This window comes from Cyanistes caeruleus, chromosome 8 (assembly GCF_971803275.1).
Source record: "Cyanistes caeruleus chromosome 8, bCyaCae1.hap1.1, whole genome shotgun sequence".
Taxonomy (NCBI): Eukaryota; Metazoa; Chordata; class Aves; order Passeriformes; family Paridae; genus Cyanistes; species Cyanistes caeruleus.
In genome coordinates this window covers 4,139,930-4,162,887 of record NC_141708.1, presented here as the reverse complement: position 1 = coordinate 4,162,887, position 22,958 = coordinate 4,139,930, and the positions used below count along the sequence as shown (strand labels likewise).

At 48.9% G+C, this 22,958-nt stretch overlaps 1 protein-coding gene and 2 long non-coding RNA genes across 4 annotated transcripts; 2 read left to right on the top strand and 1 right to left on the bottom strand.

Annotated features, from left to right (window-relative positions):
• Positions 1-945: 945 nt before the first annotated feature.
• Positions 946-3,936, bottom strand: LOC147651831 (uncharacterized). The gene is made up of 2 exons (XR_015289875.1): positions 3,724-3,936; positions 946-3,527 (listed from the first exon to the last, which is right to left on the bottom strand). It is a non-coding gene; the product is annotated as an uncharacterized LOC147651831 (long non-coding RNA).
• Positions 3,937-3,999: 63 nt separating this feature from the next.
• LOC147651830 (uncharacterized) lies at positions 4,000-6,433 on the top strand. 2 transcript variants are annotated; one of them, XR_015289874.1, is made up of 5 exons: positions 4,012-4,078; positions 4,181-4,236; positions 4,637-4,748; positions 4,836-4,923; positions 5,416-6,433. It is a non-coding gene; the product is annotated as an uncharacterized LOC147651830 (long non-coding RNA). The 2 variants fall into 2 exon arrangements; XR_015289873.1 differs by lacking the exon at positions 4,181-4,236 and having other exon boundaries at positions 4,000-4,078.
• A 9,951-nt stretch (positions 6,434-16,384) lies between these two features.
• On the top strand, positions 16,385-17,864 carry HMX3 (H6 family homeobox 3). Its single transcript, XM_086899515.1, has 2 exons — positions 16,385-16,718; positions 16,944-17,864. The coding sequence occupies exons 1-2, from the start codon at positions 16,403-16,405 to the stop codon at positions 17,549-17,551; spliced, it is 924 nt and encodes a 307-aa protein (XP_086755641.1). The 5' UTR covers positions 16,385-16,402; the 3' UTR covers positions 17,552-17,864.
• Positions 17,865-22,958: the final 5,094 nt, after the last annotated feature.

The following is a 22,958-nucleotide window of genomic DNA, read 5'->3' as shown; positions in this document are numbered from 1 at the left end:
CCTGGAAGTGCCCAAGGCCAGGCTGGAGGGAGCTCTGAGCAGCCTGGTTTAGTGGGAGGTGTCCCTGCCTGGACAGGAGGGCTGGAACGAGATGATCTTTGAGGTCCCTGCCAGCCCCGACCATTCTGTGAAATGTTTCAGGACCTCCAGCACAAAGGATGCCCCGAGGGTTTGATCACGGGCACCTCCAAGCAGGCACCTGCTCTCCAGCCTGCTCCCCACTTTTCCACACATCATGGCAAAATGTGTTTGCCAAACAGAAAAGGACAAAATTGGCAAGTTTTTCTTCTTTTCCCACCTGCTCAGGGGTTGCAAGTCCTGTGTCACAACAAAAAGCAGCGGTTGTTTCTTTATGTATTAGTGCTAGCAAGGAGATGGTAGTGCTGCTTTTAAAGAGTGCATAAAGTTCATCATTTAGCTGAAGTCACCATTTCTCTTGTTAATTCCTGGGTTTGAAAGTTAGATCAGTTGAAAGTATTTGCTTTAAGATTAAGACTTCCAGCTGAGGGGGAGATTTGGGTTGGAATTAAAAACACTTTTCCTTGTCTTGTTGGTATATTTTGATTTACAGGCACGTACCCGGATGGTCATTTTGGGATGGGTTGTTGCATTTGGATGCTGCCCTGCTGCACCTGCCAGGGACTGTGGCCAATCACCCTGGCTCTGGAGCTGGGAATCTCCCCTCTTGGTGGGAGAGCACCTTCCACCCTGCTCCTGCTCCCTGGGCGCGATTTCACAGCGCTCATTTCTGTGGCAGGACGCGGAAGGAAATAGAGTGATGCTCCTGCCACTGGGAAATTGAGTGCAGAGCACTGCCAAAGGTTTCCCAGCAGCACACCCTGGCACAGCCTGCTTCATCTCCCTCGGGAGAAAACCTCAACTCCCCAGCGCTCCTGGCTCAGCCTCCCGCCAACGAGCACCCTGAGTTTTACCTGGGAAACGTGAAAAATTGCAAAGGAAGGTCAGAGATTAGGTAAAAGAGTTGAGTTAAGGCGGTGTGAAACCACAGGCTGTAGGGAAAGATTTATTCTGCTGGATTTATATCAGCTCTTTAGGCCAGATTCCAGGTCTTGCAGCTACAATTCACGGTGGCAAACACTGCAGCTGGGCTCTTCATTTGAGCCTGCATGGGAGCTTTATCACCCTGGTCCAGTCAGAGGCTGCTCCTTATTTGCCAGTCAAGGCAATAGTGATTAAATGGCATTTCCCAGCGTGCAGGTTGGAGTGTTATTAGCTCTTATCTCTAATTGCCCTCATTTTGAAAGTGTTCCGAGCAGATGGCTCCGAGAGAATACGAGTGAAAAGAGAGGCTTTCATACCTGTGGCAAACAAAAAAGTAATGCTTGCTGGGCTTCCAGCTTGAGCTTGTGGGGTTAAATATGGGGAAAACAGGCCAAATCCTGCTCTGGCTCCCTTTAGGAAGGGGAATGGAGGACATGAGGGACACCAGGGACATCAGGGACACCAGGACTGCCCTGGGCTGAGATTGGTTTCTGCTCATTAATGTCTGTTTGTTCCTCCAGACTGACCCATCCCCAAACTCCTCTGCCCTGCCTGGTGCAATCATGCTGGGAAAATGAGAATTTCCCTGGGCCTTGGCCTGGGCCCCAAGAGGCAGCTCTGGGGAGCCAGGGGGGTTCTTTTCTGGGGGAGTAACACGGTGGACCCCCCACACCCCTCCTGCCTCCCTGGATCTCCATCCCACCCCCAGCATTTGTGCACCAGCACTGCACAGGAAGGATTTGATCCCCTCTAGTGTGCCCCAGGTGCACAATAGTTACCTGTATTGAATCATTGCCTTTAAAATAATCAAGCCCAGTCCCAGATTACAAGGTCTGGGTGTGTAAACCCTCAGCACAAAAATTTTCTCTTATTTTGCTAACTGCTTAAATGTAAAACTGTAACAGAAAGAAATTGTCCCTGTAACTCATATTTTTCATCATTTGGTCATTAAATAGTGATGGATATAAACCTATAAAGTATCTAAACTGAACCTTTTAACAATCCATGAGCAATACTATCATTTCTTTAATAGAACTCGCTGACCGTGCCTTTCTCAGATGCCATTTGTCATTTTCAGCGTGCAATAATCAATAACTTGGCTTTGAAATAAATAATATAACAGTCACAATATATTATCTTTCAGGCTGGCCTTATACTAACCATAAAACAAGACTAGGAGAGATGAAAACTTTAGGAAAATGCCAAAAATGAAATACCTGAGTGGGAGTTAAATTAACAAGCAGCTTTACGTAGTTTCCCTTCCAAATTCATTTGTGCTTACCTTCCTTTTAGGAAACTATACCTATTTTTAAAATAAAAAGAAAAATTTGGGATGACCTGATTTCAGGTTTGGGACAAATGCCATCTTGCTGTGGGGCTGGTGCCACATTTCTCTCCCAGCCCTGGGTCAGTGAGGAGTGTGAGCAGCAGATCCTGCTGCTGTTATTCAGTGCAGCAATTAAACACATGCTAAGTTTTAAACATATGATTGTTGCATTAAAATCAATAGGGCCCAAGAGCGCGCCTAAAGTAAACGTGTCTCTAAAAACCCAGCTGGAGTTTAGAGCAGCAGCTCCACGGTGAGCTGGCTGAATCCTGCTGAAGTTTTGGGGGTTTTCCTCAGGTCCCTGGTGAGAGCAGGAGGTGACAGGGGTGTGCTGGCAGTGCTGGCTGTGGTGGCACGTGCCAGCTGTCCCTGCAGGACCTGTGCTGTCACCTGAGGGAAGCCCTGTGCCCTGCTGTGTGCTGAACTTTGGGCAGAGTCTGCTGGAAAATCTAGACACCAACATAAACATAAATTCCCTCTGCTTCCTCTGCCACCTCAGAAATGCCCTCAAAGGAGGAGAAAGGACAGGCTGGAGAACTGTAGGACAGGGCACACATAGGATGTAAGAGCAAGCTCAGCTCTGGATTTCCTGGATTTTTCTGGATTTCCTCCTCCACCAAGACTTGCTCACATCTTTAGTTGTCTCACATCTTTATTTTCCCTGGTTTAATTTGATCCATGGCCAAAAAATCCTTCCAGAGCTCCTGCTCAGCCTGGGCTGATGTCTGATCATTTCTGCCCAAAAGCAAGATTGCAGTTTCAGTGAGAGGGGGGAAGAAGCCAGACCTCTTTCAGGTTCAGGGGAGCAGTGCTGAGAGCAGAAGATTCCCAAAGAGAGTGGAAGCTCAGATGAGAGTTTGCAATGCAGTAAAATTTCCTGGTTCAAACCTGTGTCACAGCAGGAACACACCAGCACTAGCACTGCTCACAGTCCCCTGCCCATGTCCCTGACTCAGGAAGGGAGCACCGTGCCTTGGAGGTGACAGAGAGGGACAATTGTGCAGCCCTGGGCTCCCTGCTGCCCACCCTGAGGTGTGCAGGGAAGGGCTGGGCAGCCAGGGCCACTGTGGTCCTGGCCCTGCTCCTCAGGGCTGGATATTTTCTGATTAAGGAGAGAGGCACTGTCTCCTGCCTGGAAAACTGGCTTTTAAGTGCTGCTCCAGGACTTCCTGCTGAGCTTCTCAAAGGTTTGCTGAGTCTGAAAGAGCAAGAGGAAAGGGAAAGGCTTTGTGTCAATAAATTCTGGCAGTTCAGCTCTGAGGCAATGTTTCCTCAGCCATCAGTGTAACAGCTTTGGCTGCTCATTCCAACTGGAAGCTCTTTTTGGAAGCTCTCCCAGGCCACAGTGATGCCCCACGGCAGGGCCATGCCCAGCCCTCGAGGAATGCACTCACTGATAGAGAGGAGATCCAGCAGGATCCCAAAAGATCATCCCTGGGTGCTGTTTAATCACTGAGATTTAGCTACAAACAACAGAGGCTCCTGTCCTCAGGTCTGAGCAGCCCTTGTCACTCCTGTGGTTTGAACTAATGGTAACAATTAAAACATCACAAACTCTTCTCCATCTGCCACAGGTGGAATCGATACAGCCCCAGCATCTCCACCCCACGGGCCACTCTTCTTCACCACCTTTTGGGAGTCACTCAATCACCCCTCCTCTGGGTCTGCAGGGCAGAAATAGCTGGAAAACAGCAGTTCAGGCCTCACATCGTGAAGTTCCAGCCTCACCTCCACTCCTCAGCAACTCTTGTAAACACAAATAATTAGTTTTACATTGTCTTTCCTAAGAGCAGGACAGAGAGAGCTTGAAGGAAGCAATTTGATTTCATTTTCTCCTCTACTTTTGAGCAGAATTGAAGACTACAAATAGGGAGATGAGCTGAGAGAGGACAGAGAAGCAGGACTCTGTAAGATCTCTGAGGGAAGCTAACTGGGGTCTGTGGAGCATTTATTATAAATAACACCTGCACGTGAATCTAAAAATAGTGTCTCTGTTGCTGTGTGTATATGACTGATATTAAAAATGACTGATTTAAAAGAAAGTGCTTCACCTCTGTTGCCAACCAGGAAGGTAGCTCTCTAGTATTCTCAGACTTAAATGCTGCCAGTATTTCACGTTAGGATAGTCATAAAGTTAAAGGTTAATAGGCTGTACAAATGACAGAGTTTAAAGGGAAAAATGAAGATGGGAAGATTTCTAGCACTTAGGGAACATTTTAAAAATGAAGCTCCTCTGCCTAATGTAATTTTTCCTATATTCTTTCTCATGGTGTTGATCATTATTGAAAATATTTCTATTTGCATAAGTGATTTCTCCTTCACTGCCCACCTCCGTTTGCTTTTTGGATCATCATTAGTTCCCACAGTACGTGAGTCATAATCCTGCTGCCTGCCCTAGGAGCCTGCTGCCGTGAGAAAGGTGAAATTAAAGCCACAGCCTCGCAGGGAGGATGGCCAGGGAGACCCAGAGCATGAGGAAGGCTTTGATTTAATTGCAAGTCATTAGAATTTGCAGGTTGAGGAGCAAGGCGAAGCACGTGTGTTGCTGGAAGTGGGATTTGGTTGTGGCATTTCAGATCAGCTCAGCAGATGTGGTGAGTGGCAAAAGGGTGGTGCTGGGTCAGCCTTGATGCCATGGGTGGGCTGCACTGGGCTCTCTAAATCTGGAGTCTTACAGTGAGATTAATGTGACTTAGGCAAAGGCTTCTCACAGAGTCCCCAGTTGTCACATCTGCTTTTGCACTGAGGGAGATAAATTCTCCCTAGTTGTCTCTGCTGGTCTTCCAGAGCAACTGGGAAAAGTTGTGCTGGAAAAGGGGTGAAACATGGCTCTTTAAAATGTACTTTTCATTACCCCAGTGCTCTTCCCTCTGTCTGACCAACTCACAGGAGGATTCAGGGTGGAGGACTCTGCTCAGGGTGGTTCCTTCTCATCTTGTCCCAAATACAGCATTACACACATCACAGGGCTGAGCTAAAATCAGCTGTGGGCAACAAGTGGGAGTCCCTTCCAGACAGAATGTATTCTTACTGCTTTTGTCACTCCTACTGCTTTCTTTATTCTTACTGCTTTCTCACCTCTGTAGGTATCTGACAGTCCTCTCCAGGTGTTGCTGAAGTCTGGGTGTGCAGAGGCTCTGCCTGGGAGGAAAATAAAAAAATCTGATCTCTGCCTGGCTTTGATTCTCTGTGCCTCCACAGGTACCTCTGCCTATGGCTTTTCTTTCTCTGCTTTTCAGCAGGATTCTACTTTTCTGGAACATGTTCCCAAAAACCTTCTGGGCCTGAGGGATGCTGAAGAAGTCAGATACTCCTGATTTATTGTAATCTGAGCAACAAATAGGGCTGGAATAAAAGTGATTGCTGAGCAAAGCCTCTTCCCCTCTGCAGCTGAAATGGAGAAAGGACCATGCTTTGGTGTTCCCTCTAGAAGGGAATTTTATGGCTTTGCCACAGGACCTGACTTTTGATTCTGCACATAAAGTTCCTGAAGTTGTAGGATATGATCCATGCAGAGGTGCTCTGAAGAGCAGGACATCAAGCTTCCCATTCCTTGTGCACAGATCAAGGGAAAACCCAGGAGTGCCTATCCTTTAGGATAACTGCTGCCCTTGGCATCCTGCAGAAGGGACTCCAGATTGCAGCGGGGCCATTTCATGCTATGAAAAAAACCATGCACAGCACATTTTCATGAATTCCTATGGAATTTCCAGGAATATGGAATGGCAGTTTCCTCCTTCTTTCCTGTCTCGATTTCCAATGTTCCAGCCCCCTGTTAGTTGCTGCTATGCTACATATCTTCCAAAACTGTAATATTAATATAGCAGAACACGACAGCATTGAAACTCTTGTTTAAAGATGTGCAAGGGTTGTATTTCTTTTGCATGTGACACTGCACAGAACATGATTAAAATATTTTAAAATGAAAGCAGAGGCAAACCCACCACACCCTACCAGGTTAACCCTCTGTAACCTACTTTCTTGTCCCATCCTGCAGGGACTAAAACGCTGAATAAAGGAAATAAAAAGAATGCAAGGAATAAAATACTTGCAGTGCAAATGATTTCTTTCAAGAGTCTCTTTTACCATTGCTCAGATTAAAAACTTTTGCAAGACCTCCAATAATTAATTTGCAGAGTGTTTTCCTTGTCTGCAACTATCAGTCATGTGCTGCCTTTGGGGTTGTTTGCAGTTCCTCTTCCGACCCTGAGGACTTGTTCTGTGATAAAATTCTTGGATCCAAATAAAGACACTGAAGAAAAGAGGGTTTTTTGGGGGGTCTTTTCCCCATGCTGAGCCTTTTTCTCTGAGGCAGCTTTGCTGGGCTGGCTGGTGGAGCCCTTCATCCCTCTGCCTCAGCAGGCACTTGTGGAGGCATGGAATTGCTCATGGTGCAGCCTGTGGAATTGCTTGTGTGAAGAAGTGCTCACCTAAAAGGAAAGGGTCCTTTCTATTTGGTCCTTTGTAATTTCTGGTTCTTCATACATTTTTACAGACAGGTGGAATGGTTATAATGTTCCAAAATAAAGGACAGTTTTCTTTTGAAAAAGGGGCCATGCCTAAAAGTTGAGAGTGGAAAAGGCTGCCTGTAACCTTTTATTGGCTTCATTCTCGCTAATATATCTGCCTTGTACGCCAAGAAAAGTATAAACAAATGGCAGGGTATTGGTTTTTCACTAACAGGGTTTAAACCAAGGGTATAAAAAGCATATCCTATCTGCCGCTATTTATGAAACAATTAATATTGTCAATGTCTTTTCCATCTCCTCCGAGTTACACATACTGCATAAACTTTGATATATCCCTGAGAAGTACTAAAAACACCAGCTGGGGAATAAACAGGGCAATGCATCAACACTGTTGGAAAGGGAAACAATTCCCATGTCTTCTTATGAAATTCTTTGACATTAAAATAACCCGAGATGTAATTCTCTTGAATTTGCCCGAGAAGGCTCAGGGAACAGTAGACAAAGAGTCCTGGATTGAATTTTAATCTCAAGGTTTAGATATAGTTAATTACTTGGTTGTTTGGAGCTCTTACAGTGGCAGCAAACCTCTAATTCTTCTCCTCTCTCTTTTTTTCTTTTTTTTTTTTTTTTTTCTTTTTTCTTTTTTTTTTCCTTTAGAACGCAAACTCTTTCTCTCTTGCACAACCCCACGAGCACATAGGAGCTCTGGCCCTACATCCTGCTCAGAGCAGCGTTATCCCGGGATGGCCGGAGGATGGGAACCACCGCTCCTGAACCTGCGGGAAGACGCGCCGGGCGCTGGCCGTGGTACTGAAGGGCGGCCGCGCCTCCTGGAAGAGCATGAGCGCATCCAGCAGTCCGTCCATCCATCCATCCATCCATCCATCCATCCATCATCCATCCATCCATCATCCATCCATCCATCCATCCATCCATCCATCCATCCATCCATCATCCATCCATCCATCCATCATCCATCCATCATCCATCCATCATCCATTCATCCATCCATCCATCATCCATCCATCCATCCATCCATCCATCCATCCATCCATCCATCATCCATCCATCATCCATCCATCATCCATCATCCATCCATCCATCCATCCATCCATCATCCATCATCCATCCATCCATCCATCCATCCATCCATCCATCATCCATTCATCCATCCATCCATCATCCATCCATCCATCCATCCATCCATCATCCATCCATCATCCATTCATCCATCCATCATCCATCCATCATCCATCCTCCATCATCCATCCATCCATCCATCCATCCATCCATCCATCATCCATTCATCCATTCATCCTTCCATCCATCCATCATCCATCCATCATCCATCCATCATCCATCCATCCATCCATCATCCATCCATCATCCATTCATCCATCCATCCATCATCCATCCATCCATCCATCCATCCATCATCCATCCATCATCCATCCATCATCCATCCATCATCCATCCATCCATCCATCCTCCATCATCCATCCATCCATCCATCCATCCATCCATCATCCATCCATCCATCCATCCATCCATCCATCATCCATCCATCCATCATCCATCCATCCATCCATCCATCCATCCTCCATCATCCATCCATCCATCCATCCATCCATCCATCCATCCATCCATCCATCATCCATCCATCCTCCATCATCCATCCATCATCCATCCATCCATCCATCCATCCATCCTCCATCATCCATCCATCCATCCATCCATCCATCATCCATCCATCCATCATCCATCCATCCATCCATCCATCCATCCATCCATCCATCATCCATCCATCCTCCATCATCCATCCATCCATCCATCCATCCATCCATCCATCCATCCTCCATCATCCATCCATCCATCCATCCATCCATCATCCATCCATCATCCATCCATCCATCCATCCATCCATCCACCCACCCACCCACCCACCCACTGCTGGATTTGTTTTTATTAGCATTAGTATAATAATACCCAAAATTAATCTCCACAGGTTCAGATGGAAATCTGTTCCCAGACAAAAAGCAGAAACATTTTTGTGTGCGATATCACACACAGAGCCCAAGTTTTCCAGCTGAAGATTCCCGTGGGCAGCTTTGCATTCCTGATTTAATCGCAGCCCCCACCCTTGTTTGTCACCTGAAAATATCAGCGCTGCTTATCAATAACCCCGTGTGTGTCACGCTCCTGCCAAGCATTCCAATCAATAAATTATCATTTCAGAGCCTGATTGTGAAGGTGAAGGGCATTTTCAAGGACATCTGGAAATCCTGATCACTGCTCTGCACTCTCTGATCAGATTCAGTGCTTTACAAGCACCGTGGCTGGAAAAGAATCAAATCAGGATCTCTGAGTGGAGAGACAGTGCCTCATCCTCTTCCTCAGAGCAGATCTGGCTGCCAAAAAACAAACAAACAAACAAACAAACAAACAAACAAAAAGCAGAGGTGCCATTCACACACTGACCCTCGAGTCTTTTTGCATTTCCTCTATTCTTCACTCCACTGCAGCTCCCAAGCACGGCAATACATAACAAACCTCTCATGGCAGCGTGACGTGTACTGCACAGGATTTTCCTGACTGGAATATTTAAGGTAACATGTGATCCGGGTGGGTTTTGTTATGTGGTGAGGGTTTTTTTTTTCATTGCACAAATAACTTAGATGTCACACTCTGGGAATGACAGCACATGGCAAGGATACACATCAAGCTGCTGAGGAGAGACAGCTAATGTTTATTTCTATGTTAAAATTGTTATTTTGACAATTCTATTGCTCTGTAGATACCAAACATTATTTAAATGTGTAGGATTTCATGTGTACACCCAGCTGGAAGTCTTCCACTTTGTCATACATAATATTTTATTGTTATTTTCCCTATCTGCCACCTTGAACAACTTGTTTAACTGCACACAGTCCTTTTTATTTATTTTGATTCGTTTTGTTTTTTCTGATATTATTTACAGATCCTTAATGACGAGCCAAAAATCTGCTAATGTAAAATGATGTGAAGAAGTAACCCTTGGTTTTGTTTTGTCAGTGTTTCATGTCTGCTTTTCATATCTCCATATGAGGAAGGAGTTTCAAGGCACCACTCTGAACTGGTTGGATCCCTGTGTCTTAATTCCAGAGGGAATCTTCTCTTGTCAAAAAAAAAGTGTAACTGTGATGGTGGTGAAGATGAGTGTCAGAAGTTTTGCACAACCTTCATTCAATCCTTCTGCTGCTCTCCACCAGCACTGCTTCCATCAGTTTTATTAGTGATGAATTTCTGATGTGTGTTGCTAATGCTTAACCACAATGTATTAACAATATTTTCTGTACAATGCTTGTTTTTCTAATAGATCTCAAATTTTTCAATAGTATAATAAAAAAAAAAGCATCAAAAAACCCCCAAAACCAACAGCAAACAAAGAAAAATGTAAAAAAAAAGGTAAGATAATTTGAAAATTGTGCAGTCATTTCTTGGCCTCTGATACTTTGCTTTTATAATGTGAACTTGTCCACTTAAATAAATATATTTAGAAATAAGAAACTTTGTTGTTTAGGATAAAGTTTCTCCTGTAATTTACAGGAAGGTTGTGTAGAAAGAAGCCCAAAAATGTTGTTTTCTCTGTTCTGTTTCACAGAGTCTGTGCACCATGGGAACAACATGAGAACTTCAAGAGTTTGAATATCTAAAGACAAGAAAGCTCAGAGATTCCCCAACCAAACGAGGGAGAAGGAGCCTCCTGTGGTGTGTGCATCACTTTGGCTTCCTGAAATTCCCAAAACACTGAGCTTCCCTGAGGATCAGCCTCCCCTGGGGACTGGCAGGTGAGGCAGAGCTGTCAACAAGGGCAAAGCACACGGAGGTTTTGACAGAGAAGCTCTTGTGGAAGCACAGAATGACCCCATCACTCATTTATTTTGCAGAACCACAAGCTATTTTGGGGATCTGCTGACTGAAGCTGGTTCAGACTGTCATGTCAGCTACAGCAAATGTTTTTAGGGAAATTAGGGTGATCTGAGGACCTTTCCATGAAATTCAAAGCACAGCTCATGTTCAGTAGTTCCATCCAGCATAACTCTTCTACAAGGACCTGTGATGTGAACACCAGAGGCTTTATAAGCAGCTGATTTTTGAGTCAATGGGCTGTAACACTTTTGAAATCAATGATTATTTAAGAACTCCTAAAACTGCACATTATCCAGCAGCCCTGCACATAAACATTGGATCTCTGCTGGCTCTCTGCAAATGGGCAGTTTGGATCTGAGATCTGAAGGCTGAGAGTGGGTCAGGACACCTCTTTTCTGGCCACAGCCACCATCGAGCTCTGCAGCAATTTTCTATTTCAGTAGGAGCTGGATACACTCAGCACTTTTCAGGTGTGGTGACAAGATCCTTTTGTGGATTTTAATAAATTACCTACTTAGGGCCAGAAAGAGATCTGCTTCATTTGGATTTCACCAATCCCGATGTTTACGTAGTTCTGGTTTTGATTTTTGGGTGTTTTTATTTTTTCACTTCAGAGTTTACAACCAGCTATAAAAGCACTGGTCTTCAGATATAAAGCTGCAAAGCCACTATCTATTCATTTTTCTTTGGGTGTCTCTGTCCTGACATATTTTGAAAGATGAAGTTTATGTTTGGATAAGATGTTAAAGAACAGCACATGCTCTGCCTTCAAACCCTCCAGTGATGCTTCTCACAAAGGATTTCCTCCAGTGTCTTTAGCTGACCTCCATTCAGAGAGTTCTCCTGTGGAAGTGATAAATTGTGCACACATGACTAATACCAGGGTGATGAAACCTTCCAGAAATCAGACTGGGTGGGCAAGACAAAATAACAGGTGCAAAGGATAGGTTGCATGAGTTTGTGATGACGACAGAACATCTTATCACATTCTATAGGGTATGTGTGTAGTGCTCTGTGAGACAGACTGTGCTTAGATCACCCCATCAGTTCTGTCCCTGTAGATTTACTCCAAATTACACCGAATTTGCAGCAGCGCTTGTTTCACAAAAACATCACAACCTAGAAATTTCTCCCCTTTTCTGACAGAAATGCTATCTCTGTGAGTCAGACACAGGACTGTGACGAGCCTCAGAAATAAAAGTCTCATAAACTGAACAACCTGCTTTCTTGAAGCACCAGGAGATTCTAATATTTGTCAGGGAAGAGTCTCAGCTTGCCAGGAAGCCACTGGAAAACAGAGACTAACAAAGCCTTTCATTTAAAGGTACAAAAATGCCATTGTAAGGCATAATAAGGGAACAACTTTAACTGTTCCAAAATACCTCTCAACCCACACACATCTCATCCACCCTGATCCACTCAGCCTGGGGAAACCTGAGACACGCTTCCAAGCACAACTCCCCTGTAGTTTTTCCAGTCTTGAATAAAACATCCTTATCAAATGCATCCCACAAGAGACATTCCTTTTGATGAGAAAGTAGCATCCCTCTTCTGGGTAACCTCTGTTTGTTTCCAGCCATGCATTTCAGAAGGAGCACTTGAAAGACTGGCAGAGAAATGCTGTGTTTCTGAAGAACTCAGATTTTAAATAGACACTGATAATATGAAAGGATTTGCAAAAGGAAGGGGAGAGCCATTGAGAACAGCTCAGACCCTGCAGCAGTTAATCTCTGGCACTCACAAAATTGTGTTTATATGCCTGGACAGCGTGACAGGAGCTTTAAAATGTGATGGTGGAAGGATTCATTTTGATTGCCTGGGAAAGGAGTGTTTCTGTGTGGGACAAGCTGTTAAATGTCTTCTCATCCTTTCTTCCTTCTCCCTCTGGACATCCAAAGTCATGCAAGGAGGCACCTCAGCATTTTCCTGTGGGAGTATGTTTAATGTTAGCCACGGAATCAAGCAGTGCCTGGGTGGAATTCTGCTTCCCTACAATATCTGGAAGTCCAGATGTGCAAACTTCTTCGGGAGAGCTCCCACTTGGACAAATAAAGGAACAAGGAAACTCAGCACTGCCCTTTCCTCAGGATGGAAAAGAGAAATCTGAACCCAAGGTGACACACAGATTGTCACCTGTGGTTACAGGATGGTTACAGGGATGCTCAGGGGTGCCAGATAAAGATGGGGCAGGAATCTGGGTGAAATAAAGGCTGCAGTGGGTAATTCCTGCCAGGGAAACAGGGCTGCTGTGCTCTGCACATCCTCATCAGCAGGCTGCCAGCCAGAGCTCTTTGGAGCTCACAGCAGTGGGGCACCACAGAATCACAGCACACAGGTTCATGCTCCAGCCTAGCAAGAGTGTAGCTCTTAAGAAAAATAATGAAAAAGAAGAGGCAGTGCTGAGACAGGATAAATAAGGAGATAAATCACTTTGCAATACAATACAGCCAAAACCCGAAAATAAACAATTACTTTAAATCATATCAAGCACCTATCACAAACATCACATTTATACAATTGATCCATGGGTAAATTAGCCAATTAATTCTGAATTGCAACACTAATGAAATAATAATTATCTGTTTACAATGGAATGGTACGAGTGAAAGTCTAGAAACAGAAATAAAGACTGCAGCAAAACCCACTCAGCTCCATCACCAGTGAGCAAGGGGGGAATGGTCAATACCAGTCTTTAACATCCAGATATTGCTGGGGAGGGGGAATAAATAAAATACATAAATAAGCAAGAAATCTATGGACTTTAAATAATAGAGACGGAGAAATGTTCTTTTAGAACACTGCAGGGTTTTGTTTGTTTGTTTGGTAGTAAAGAATTGCAAAGTGGGAATTTCATTTAACATTTCCAGAAGCTGGTTTGATTTTTTTTGTCCTTGCTTGGCTTTCTACCGTGAATTGTTTGCCCTGAGGGACTCCAAAGGGATTAGGACCTCATAATTACCAAAGCAGTGAAAGATGGATGGAAAAGGGTGGGAGTTTCAGTACAGAATTATTTTGGTAACTCATATCTAAATAAAATCTTCACTGAGATGGAGAAATGCACTGGGGTCTTCTATAAGAACTTTTCACCCTTGGCTTTTCATGTAAGAGCTGCAAACATTTAACACAGAGCTTTAGCCCAGGTCTCAGGCTGGAGCCTCAGCAAGGTGGCTATTGGCTATTTTCTGAATAAAAACTATTTACTGTCTGTCTGGGTTTTTTTCCTCTGTACATTTTGAGGGATTTTTCCTCTTGTTAATACCTGAGGGGTATTCCCAGAGAAACTGCATTTCTTTGAAAAATCCCCAATGATCTTTACTTTGCCAGGTGCTTTAAGTTGTTAACAAGAGCAAGGACAAGAATCAGTTGTTTGTAACAGAATAATTCTGCAAACTATTAATTAATGAAACCCCATCCCCAAGATGTGTGGAAATATGAAATACCACATGTGACTGGCTCTATATAAATTTTCCCTCTATTTATAACCCAGGAACTAAAACTCTTGGGCAGTTTGATTCAGACAAAAAAAAAAAATCTTGCTTCAAATTGCCGGGTGGGTGTTTTAAAAACGAAATAGTAGAAAAAATCAGGAAGATTTGATCAAGGCATTAAAATATTTAGAAGTAGAGATTGTTTCCCCCTATGCACATGTGAGCATGTCCGAGTCCAGAGCTCTGCGTGTGCCAGGGCAGATTTTTGCAGTGCATGCTCAAAGGTATTCCCTTCCCTTCCTTCCCTTCCTTCCCTTCCTTCCCTTCCTTCCCTTCCTTCCCTTCCTTCCCTTCCTTCCCTTCCTTCCCTTCCTTCCCTTCCTTCCCTTCCTTCCCTTCCTTCCCTTCCTTCCCTTCCTTCCCTTCCTTCCCTTCCTTCCCTTCCTTCCCTTCCTTCCCTTCCTTCCCTTCCTTCCCTTCCTTCCCTTCCTTCCCTTCCTTCCCTTCCTTCCCTTCCTTCCCTTCCTTCCTTCCTTCCTTCCTTCCTTCCTTCCTTCCTTCCTTCCTTCCTTCCTTCCTTCCTTCCTTCCTTCCTTCCTTCCTTCCTTCCTTCCTTCCTTCCTTCCTTCCTTCCTTCCTTCCTTCCTTCCTTCCTTCCTTCCTTCCTTCCTTCCTTCCTTCCTTCCTTCCTTCCTTCCTTCCTTCCTCCCTCCCTTCCTTCCTTCCCTTCCTTCCCTTCCTTCCCTTCCCTCCCTCCCTCCCTCCCTCCCTCCCTTCTGCGGTATTGTCGCCCTACCGGGGCTCACATCGTGGCTCCCGGGGCTCCAGGAGCGGTCTCCTCCCGGTGTCCCGGGATGTGCGGGGACCGCCCCGGGCCCGGAACGCGGGGCGCTCCCGCGGCCCGCCAGGGGGAGCCCTGCGCCCCGGGAGCGGCGGGGACGGGACCGGGAATAGCGGGGATGGAACCGGGAATGGGGCAGTGATGGAACCGGGAATGGGGCAGTGATGGAACCGGGAATAGCGGGGATGGAACCGGGAATGGGGCAGTGATGGAACCGGGAATAGCGGGGATGGAACCGGGAACGACAGGGATGAATCTGTGAACGGGGCAGGGATAGAACCGGGAACGGGGCAGGGATAGAACCGGGAGTGGGGCGGGAATGGATCCCGGGAATAGTTAGGATGAATCTCGGGATCACTCCCGTTCCCGAACACGCAGAGCGTCAGGGATGGATCCTAGAAGCGCCGTGCTCGGATTCCGAGAGCGGCAGGGACGGATGCCGGGAGCTCCCCGTGACCGAACCCTGGGAGCGCCCGGAGCTCGAAGCCCTGGAGCGGGGCAGGAATCCCGGGAGTGCCCTGACCCCACGAGCGGCGGGCCCGGCTCGTGCCCGTTGCCGACGCGTCCCGGCGGCCCCGCTGCTGCCGGGCCGGGAACCGAGGCAGGGCCGCCCGGGTACCGTCGGGGGAGAGCTCTCCCGGCCCCGCCCCGCAGTCCGTCCGCTAAATCGTTTGTGGCGCCCGGCGGAGCGCAGGCAGAGGCTGTCCCGGTGCCGGGTGTCCCGGTGCCGGGTGTCCCGGTGCCCGCTGTCCCGGTGCCCGCTGTCCCGGCGGGGCTCGGCTCGGCCCGGCCCGCTCCCCCCCCGGCCGCCGCCGCCTTTTGTTCCCGGCGGGGCGGGCGGGGGGCGGCGCGGCGGGGCGGGCGCGGTTTTGAGGCCGGAGCGGCGCGGCCCGTGCCATTCGCCCGCCGCCGCTCCCTTTGTGCCGCCGGCCCGGCCCCGCTCGCCGCCCAATTGGACTCTGTAAACGCCGGGATCGGGCGGGCGGCCGCCGCCTCCGGGCACGGCGGCGCGCCGGGGGAGGGGGCCGGGGCCGCGGCTGCTGCGGGCAGGGGCTGCGCGGAGCCCTCTCCTCCCGCCTGATCCCATTCGCCTTTGTGCGTGCCCAATCGCCGCGTGCTCCCCGCGCGGAACGGGGATGACATTTTGATTTCATCATTAGCATCCGGCGTCAGGTTGACGCAGCAGCAGCGGCGGCGGGAGGCGGCGGCGGCGGCAGCGACGAGCCCGGCTCTCCGCCTGCCCGCAGCAGCCCCCCGGTGCCGCGGGCTGCTCGGCTCCCCCCGGCCCCCCGCCCTGCCGCCCCCCCATGCGAGGGGCCCCCGGCCGGCCCCGCCGCCGCCGCGCTCCCACGCCGCCCCTCCGCGCCCGTCCCCCGCGCCGCCGGGAGCCGCCACCTGCGGCCAGGAGCCGGCCGGGCAGCGGAGGATGCCGGAGACCGGGCAGGAGCCACCCAGCGCCCCTCCGCCGCCCCCCAAGGAGTCCTTCTACATCAAGAACCTGCTCAACGGCGGCCCCCCCAAGGCGCCCCCCAAGCAGCCGCGGGCGCTGTTCGCCCCCTCGGGCAAGGCGGCGGTGGACGGCGCCGGCTTCGCCCTCTCGCAGGTGGGCGACCTCGCCTTCCCCCGCTTCGAGATCCCGGCGCCGCGCTTCGCCCTGAGCGCCCACTGCCTGGAGCGCGCCCAGACCTGGTGGTACCCGTACGCCCTGACGCCGGCCGGAGCCCACCTGCCCCGCACGGAAGGTACCGCTCCCCAAAACTTCCATCGCTCCTTCCTTCCCTCCGGCCCTCCCCGGCGGGCCGGCGGCCGTGGGCACCGGGGGCGGCGGGGCGGGGGGTGAAGGCGGCGCGGGGATGCGGCCGGCTCGTCCCGTTCTCCCCGCCGGGACGAGGGGCCTGGGCGGTGAAAGTGCCTTTTTGTGTCCCTCATCTCCCCTCTTCATGCCCCGCTTCGTCCTTCCCATGCAGCCGCAGAGAAATCCCTGCTGAGGGACTCGTCCCCCGCCTCGGGCACCGACCGGGACTCCCCGGAGCCGCCGCTGAAGGCGGAGGGGGAGCAGAAGGAGCTGGACTCCAAGAGCCCCGACGAGATCGTCCTGGAGGAGAGCGACTCGGAGGAGGCGAAGAAGGAGGGAGGCTCCGAGGACTGGAAGAAGCGGGAGGAGAGCCCGGAGAAGAAGCCGTGCCGCAAGAAGAAGACGCGCACGGTGTTCAGCCGCTCGCAGGTTTTCCAGCTGGAATCCACCTTCGACATGAAGCGCTACCTGAGCAGCTCGGAGCGGGCCGGCCTGGCCGCCTCGCTGCACCTGACAGAGACCCAGGTGAAGATTTGGTTCCAGAACCGCCGCAACAAGTGGAAGCGGCAGCTGGCAGCCGAGCTGGAGGCGGCCAACCTGAGCCACGCCGCGGCGCAGCGCATCGTCCGCGTCCCCATCCTCTACCACGAGAACTCGGGCGCGGAGGGGGGCGCGGGGGGCGGCGGAGCCCCCGGCACGCAGCCCCTGCTCACCTTCCCTCACCCGGTCTATTATTCGCACCCCGTGGTGACCTCCGTGCCGCTGCTGAGGCCCGTGTGAGCCCGGCCGGAGCTGCGCGGAGGGGCGCGGAGAGGCGCGCAAGTCACCCGGCCGCTTGTAAGTACTGCAGCCCCCCGTGCGACACACCGGGACTGCGGGGACAGCAGAGCGGGGCTGGGGGGAACCCTCCGGAGGGTGGCGGTAGGAGGAAAGTCGCGGAAATTTAAGGGGGAGGAAATAAAAAAATCAAAAACAAACAAACAAAAAAAATATAAAGAAAGAAATAAAAAAGAAAAATGTGGGGGGGAGGGAAACGAAAATGAGGAAAATGAAAGCGGGGGATTGTAGAGAACCCTGGAGCTGTCACACCTTTTGTAAACGTGGATGAAAACCGCGATGGTCTCTCTGTGGCTTTAGTTTTATTTTTGTAAAAAAAGAAAAGAAAAAAAAAAAAAAAAGAAAAAAGGGGGAAAAGGGGAAAAAAAAAAAAGGATAGTAATAAAAACAATGAATGGTCCCAGGCCTCTCCTCGACATTTGCCAAACACTAATGGGAAGCTGAATTTCTGTTCCTTTCGGACCTCTCCTTCTGCCTCCAAATAATTGTTCAGGCTCCTGATCCTGTCGTGACTCAAACTTCATCGACCACGGCTTTTCATTTAAGCAGACCTTTGCCTCTTTGCTTGCCCACGTTTTGTACTTTTTGGTTTCTGTCATGAGACTTTCACGAGCAAGAAATACAGCCTCAAAGTGAACGGTTAAATACACTCGCACGCTTTGAGTGACCCTTATTTATTATCGTTTACTTAGACATTTTTAATTCTTGTTTATAATTCTTGTTTTCCTAGTTGTCGGGTTGTTTCGGGGTTTTTTTTCCTTGTAAAGTTATTTCGGTATCTGGGTGGGGAAAAAAAAAAGTCTGTACCCTTTTGCTTTCTTTTGTAATACTAATTATTATTATTATTATTATTATTAATATTATTGTACTTTTGAACTGTGCAATATTGTACGACGATTCTTAAAGCACTGCTTTTATTTGAATGGTGAGGAAAGGGTTTTTAGCATTGTAAAATTGCGTTTCTTCATGTTGTGCAAAATAAAATAAAAAAGAATTAAAAGCGAAGGAAAGTGAGAAGAGAGGAGCAAGGCATGGGAATTAGCATCAGCCCGGCTTATGCGAATAAATAAAGGAGATTCGGTGAGCTGGGCGCTTTAAGTGAAGGACAATCAACTTTAGGGTAATTTTAATTTATTTGATATGATGTACAGTTTTCTTCTAAAGTCCATTGAGTATGTGGATTTTAATAGGCAGAAATCAAGTGAGGAGTGGACACCTCTAGTCTCTCTCTGTCTTAGTGTCTGCTCACCTGTTGTCTGACAATTGTTTGCTGTCTTCCCAAGGGTTTGGGTTGGTTGGTTTCTTTCCTTTGTTTGATTTTAAATTTTGTTCTCCCCTTTCGGTTGTACCCTCTGTCCTCTCGCTTTCTGTTAGGGATCGGTCCTATTTTTAAAACAGCCTATATTGTTATAAACTTAATGTTGTGGTGGAAAAAAAAAAAAAAAAATCAATAAAACCCGTTCCTTATCATTTTTAAAGTGTGGTTTCGGGCGGGAAAAATAAAAAAAAAAGAAGAAGAAGAAAAAAATAAATAAACAACAGCACTACATGAAAATAATAATAAATAAAAAATAGAAAGAGCGAAAGAAATAAGCCGAGGGTTGTGTGTGAGCGCCGGGGCTCGGAGCCGATCCCTGGATCCCGGGGATCCTCCGCCGGGAAGGGATGGGCAGCGGGGGATTTTTGGCAGCCCCGGCAGCAGCGGGGTGGCGGTGCCCGGGTTCCCCCAGGGAGGGGTCGCAGCCTCCCGGGGAGCCCCCCGGGACCTCGTGGGGACAGCGGGGGGGTCCCTTCCCCACTGGAGCCTCCCCTCCCCTCCCCTCGGGCTTCCCCTGAACTTCTGCTCCCCCCCGGTGCTGCCCCTGCCTTCCCTTCGCCCCCCTCCTCCGGGGGCTGCCGCAGGGTGTCCAACCCCTCTGCCCACGGCCGGAGCCGTGTTCAAACCCCCGGCAGGGTTATTTGGAGATAGGATCGCCCTCCGCTTCCCGCAGATTGGCCCGAATGGACGTGTTGATAGCGCCGAGGGCAGGATTTGGGGCCAAAGAAATCCAAATAAAACCCAGCGTTGCGAAAAGATAATCCCGCGTTTTCTTTTCGTTTGGGATAAAAACCCTGGCAATGGGTCGTAAATGAAAAATAAACAGAGTTTCGGGGTCAAAATACGGTGGTGGCTGTATCGCCTACAAACAGAGCGATGCCTTTGCTGTTTGCAGTACCAACTTTGGGACAAGTCGCTCGCAACCCATTAAAAATATTGTTGTCATAGTAAATACGTCTTTCCATTTTACAGCGCGGCAGCACGATGTTATCAAACGGCAAGGAAAAAAAAGCTCATTTATTTCTGGTCAGTGCTCAGAAAACGATTCTGGAGCCTCCTGGCCCTTCCCCAGCAGAGGAAGGAGCCCATGGACACCAGCGCGGCTGCCGCCCCGCAGCGCGGATTTTGCGCGCCCGTCCCGGGACTGCCAGGGGCGTTTCCCAGGGGATCGATGATCTTGGAAGGGTTGAGGAGGCTCGGCAGGATTAGGAATTATTTTTTTTTTTTTTTTTTTTTTTTTTTTTTTAATTAAGGAGAGAAAAAAAAAAATAAGAAGAAACTAAGCAGTGTAAGCGGATGCCAGGTTTTCTGCTTCCCGCTGCCCCTGCACACCGCGGGATCGACAGCAGGCAGATGCTGTGAAAGCTGGGGTGAAGCTGGGTCTGTGAGCCCGGTGTGAGCTCGGTTCTCTGCCCCCCGAGCCACCCCTCTCCCGCGGCCGCACTTTTCCCGCAGCCCGGCCGGGAGGGATCGCTCGCAGCGGGGCGCTCCTTTCTGTCCGCATCGGCAGCAAGCCGAGCCTGGCGCTCAGGCTTTTCTCAAAGAGTGTCCCCAAACTCCATCCTATCCCTCAGCGAAGCGGAACGCGAAGCGAAGGGTTCCGTTTGTCCCTTGGAGGGAGATGCCGGCGAGCGAGGGCTCCGCCAGCCCCGGCGCTCCCCGCTGCCCTGCGCCGCTCCCGGCCGGGGGCAGCGGGACACGAACGGGCTGCCAAGGGACCCCCCACCCCCTCCTCCCTCACCTTAGCCCCCCTTAAAATTTCTGGAGATCCCGCATCACCCTGGGATGGAGTAAAAGCAACGGCTTTGAGTGGCGGATAGAAAACTATCTTTACACAAACAAAATCTGTCTGCCGGGGAGGGGGGTGCGATTCAAAGAAAGTTGCTTCGATCCTCTGGGCTGTTGGCAACTCCGCGACCACTCGTGTTTACTGCTGCGTTCATCTCGGCAAATCTGTGCCTTTGTTTGCAATTCCAGAGATAACGCGCTTCTTCTCGGCCACTGTTTTGAGCCGGGCTGAACAGAACTAGCTCGCCTGTTTGTGGTCGAAACACACATGTATTTCTTTTATTTGGTAGTAAATAGGGGGTTGCTGTGTATAGCAAACAGCGGGGGGAAAGATATAAACTTCCCGGCCAGCAGATTTGGGGATTGAGAAGTTCCAGAGGGCTGGAGCGGGGAGCGGGGGGCTCGGAGCTGTTCGGCCCCTCCAGCAGCCCCACGCTCCCGGTCACCCACGTTGGGAGGTTGGTATTTTTTTATCCTAATAATTATTGGTAATTTTTTTTTTTTTTAGCCGAGTATTTAAAAATTTTCTGGTACAAGTCGGTGGGGTTTGTTTGGGAAATGTTGTCGGTGCAGAACGGGCGGCAGAGGTGGGGACACGCTGAGCCGCTCCGAGGAAATAATCCCACTTTAAAACAGTGGTGGAAAACCCTGTGGGTTTGGGTTTCAGGGTTGTTGGGGTTTTTTTTTTTCCCCCAAATATGCTGCAAGTGTCTCTGTAATAATCACTTTACTCTATCGACTTGGCATAGTGTGCTAACGGAATGAGAAGACCATTAAGAGCATTAACAGATTGGTACAGCATAATGCTTCAGTTCATATTGATCGTAAAACGTCTGTAAAATATTGTTTCAAATGAATCTATTGTTCCTGCGCTCTTTCGGCGCTGTTGATGACCTTGGTTTGTTCTCCCACATCCAAATTATTCTTCCGCCGCTCCCGTACGATTGGGGACGGGCCAGCGGGACCTTCACCTATCCAAAAGCGTGGTTTGAGGGGTCGGAATCACCTCAAAAATAAGAAAACATTAGAAATCGTTTCTGTAGGAGGGAAGGGAGCCGCTGTGAGTGTGCCCTGCGTGCGGGGAGCAGAGAAAACCTCTCCCGGGATCACCTCCCCGGGAAGCCCCCGGAGCTGCTCAGCGGAGCCTTCCGAAGCTGTTTAGATGAACATCAAGTGGAAGGGGATGCAGATCCTGCGGGCAGCCCCCAGCCCACATCCCGCGGTGTCCCGGGGGGACCCCGAGGAGCGCAGCCCGGGGCCTTTGGTGACTCTGCCGAGCTGCTCGTGCATATTTTACCGCCCAAATCAGCCAATCCCTCTGGATCTGAGCGATGCCTCGGATTTCAAACTCCCTGGCCCCGCTCCCTGCCTCGCTGGAAGGGGTGGTGGCACCGCTGTCCCCCCGTGGGGACACGCGTGTCGCCGGGCAGAGCTCGGAGCGGCCCCGGCGCTCGCCCCCGAGCCTCTGGGAAAGCTCCGCTTCCCTCAGGTTTGGTCACCTGGTCTCGCAGCTCTCCTGAGCTCCGATATTTTAAATAAATATAAAGAATCTCTTGCTCTCCTCAGCTCTATTCGCCTTCATGATAGAGTGGAACCATCAGATTTTCATCAAAGTTCTATTAAGTGAAACATAGGTTGCAGGGCACCCTCTGATTGAAACAGTTTAAATTTTAATTGTGTTTTTAATTTGACATATAGTTGCAGAAAGGAATGACACTACAACGCCAAGGGGCGGTCGATTTTCTTAATTTCTCCCAGAGGAATTGATGAGTCTATCAGGCCACTAGATTGGAAACACATTAAAGCTCTCTGGTTAGGTTGTTAATTGGAACTTGATGGATAGGGGGCCTTGGATAGGCTATGCTGATCCAATCTTCATGACTTTCTGTTTTCCAATAAATTACACGATTCATTTTCCAGCCACAGATTACATAAATTGTACACCTCTAGGGCTCTCTTTTTCAAATAGGGAGCCCTTTTCCCCAAAAGCCTATTGCGAGATGTCATTTGCACCAAAAAACGAGCAGCAGAGCCTCTTGAATGAAAATCGAAACATAATCAACGTTTATACTTAGAAAATTTATTGAGATCATTTTCTCTGGTATTTCCTTATTTTAAAGTTTGGACGCGCCATATATCATAATCCACACGTGTAAAGGGGACTGTGTTTAATATTTATCGAAGCTTGATTCCAAGATCAAACTTGTTTATGACTTCATCTGTCATTTCGGAGGGAACCTTCTC

Excerpts from the sequence above, each read along its gene's own strand:
- HMX3 (XM_086899515.1), top strand. The coding sequence starts at position 16,403 with ATGCCGGAGACCGGGCAGGAGCCACCCAGCGCCCCTCCGCCGCCCCCC. Across the intron at positions 16,719-16,943 it reads CCACCTGCCCCGCACGGAAG|CCGCAGAGAAATCCCTGCTG; the intron begins GTACCGCTCCCC and ends CTTCCCATGCAG.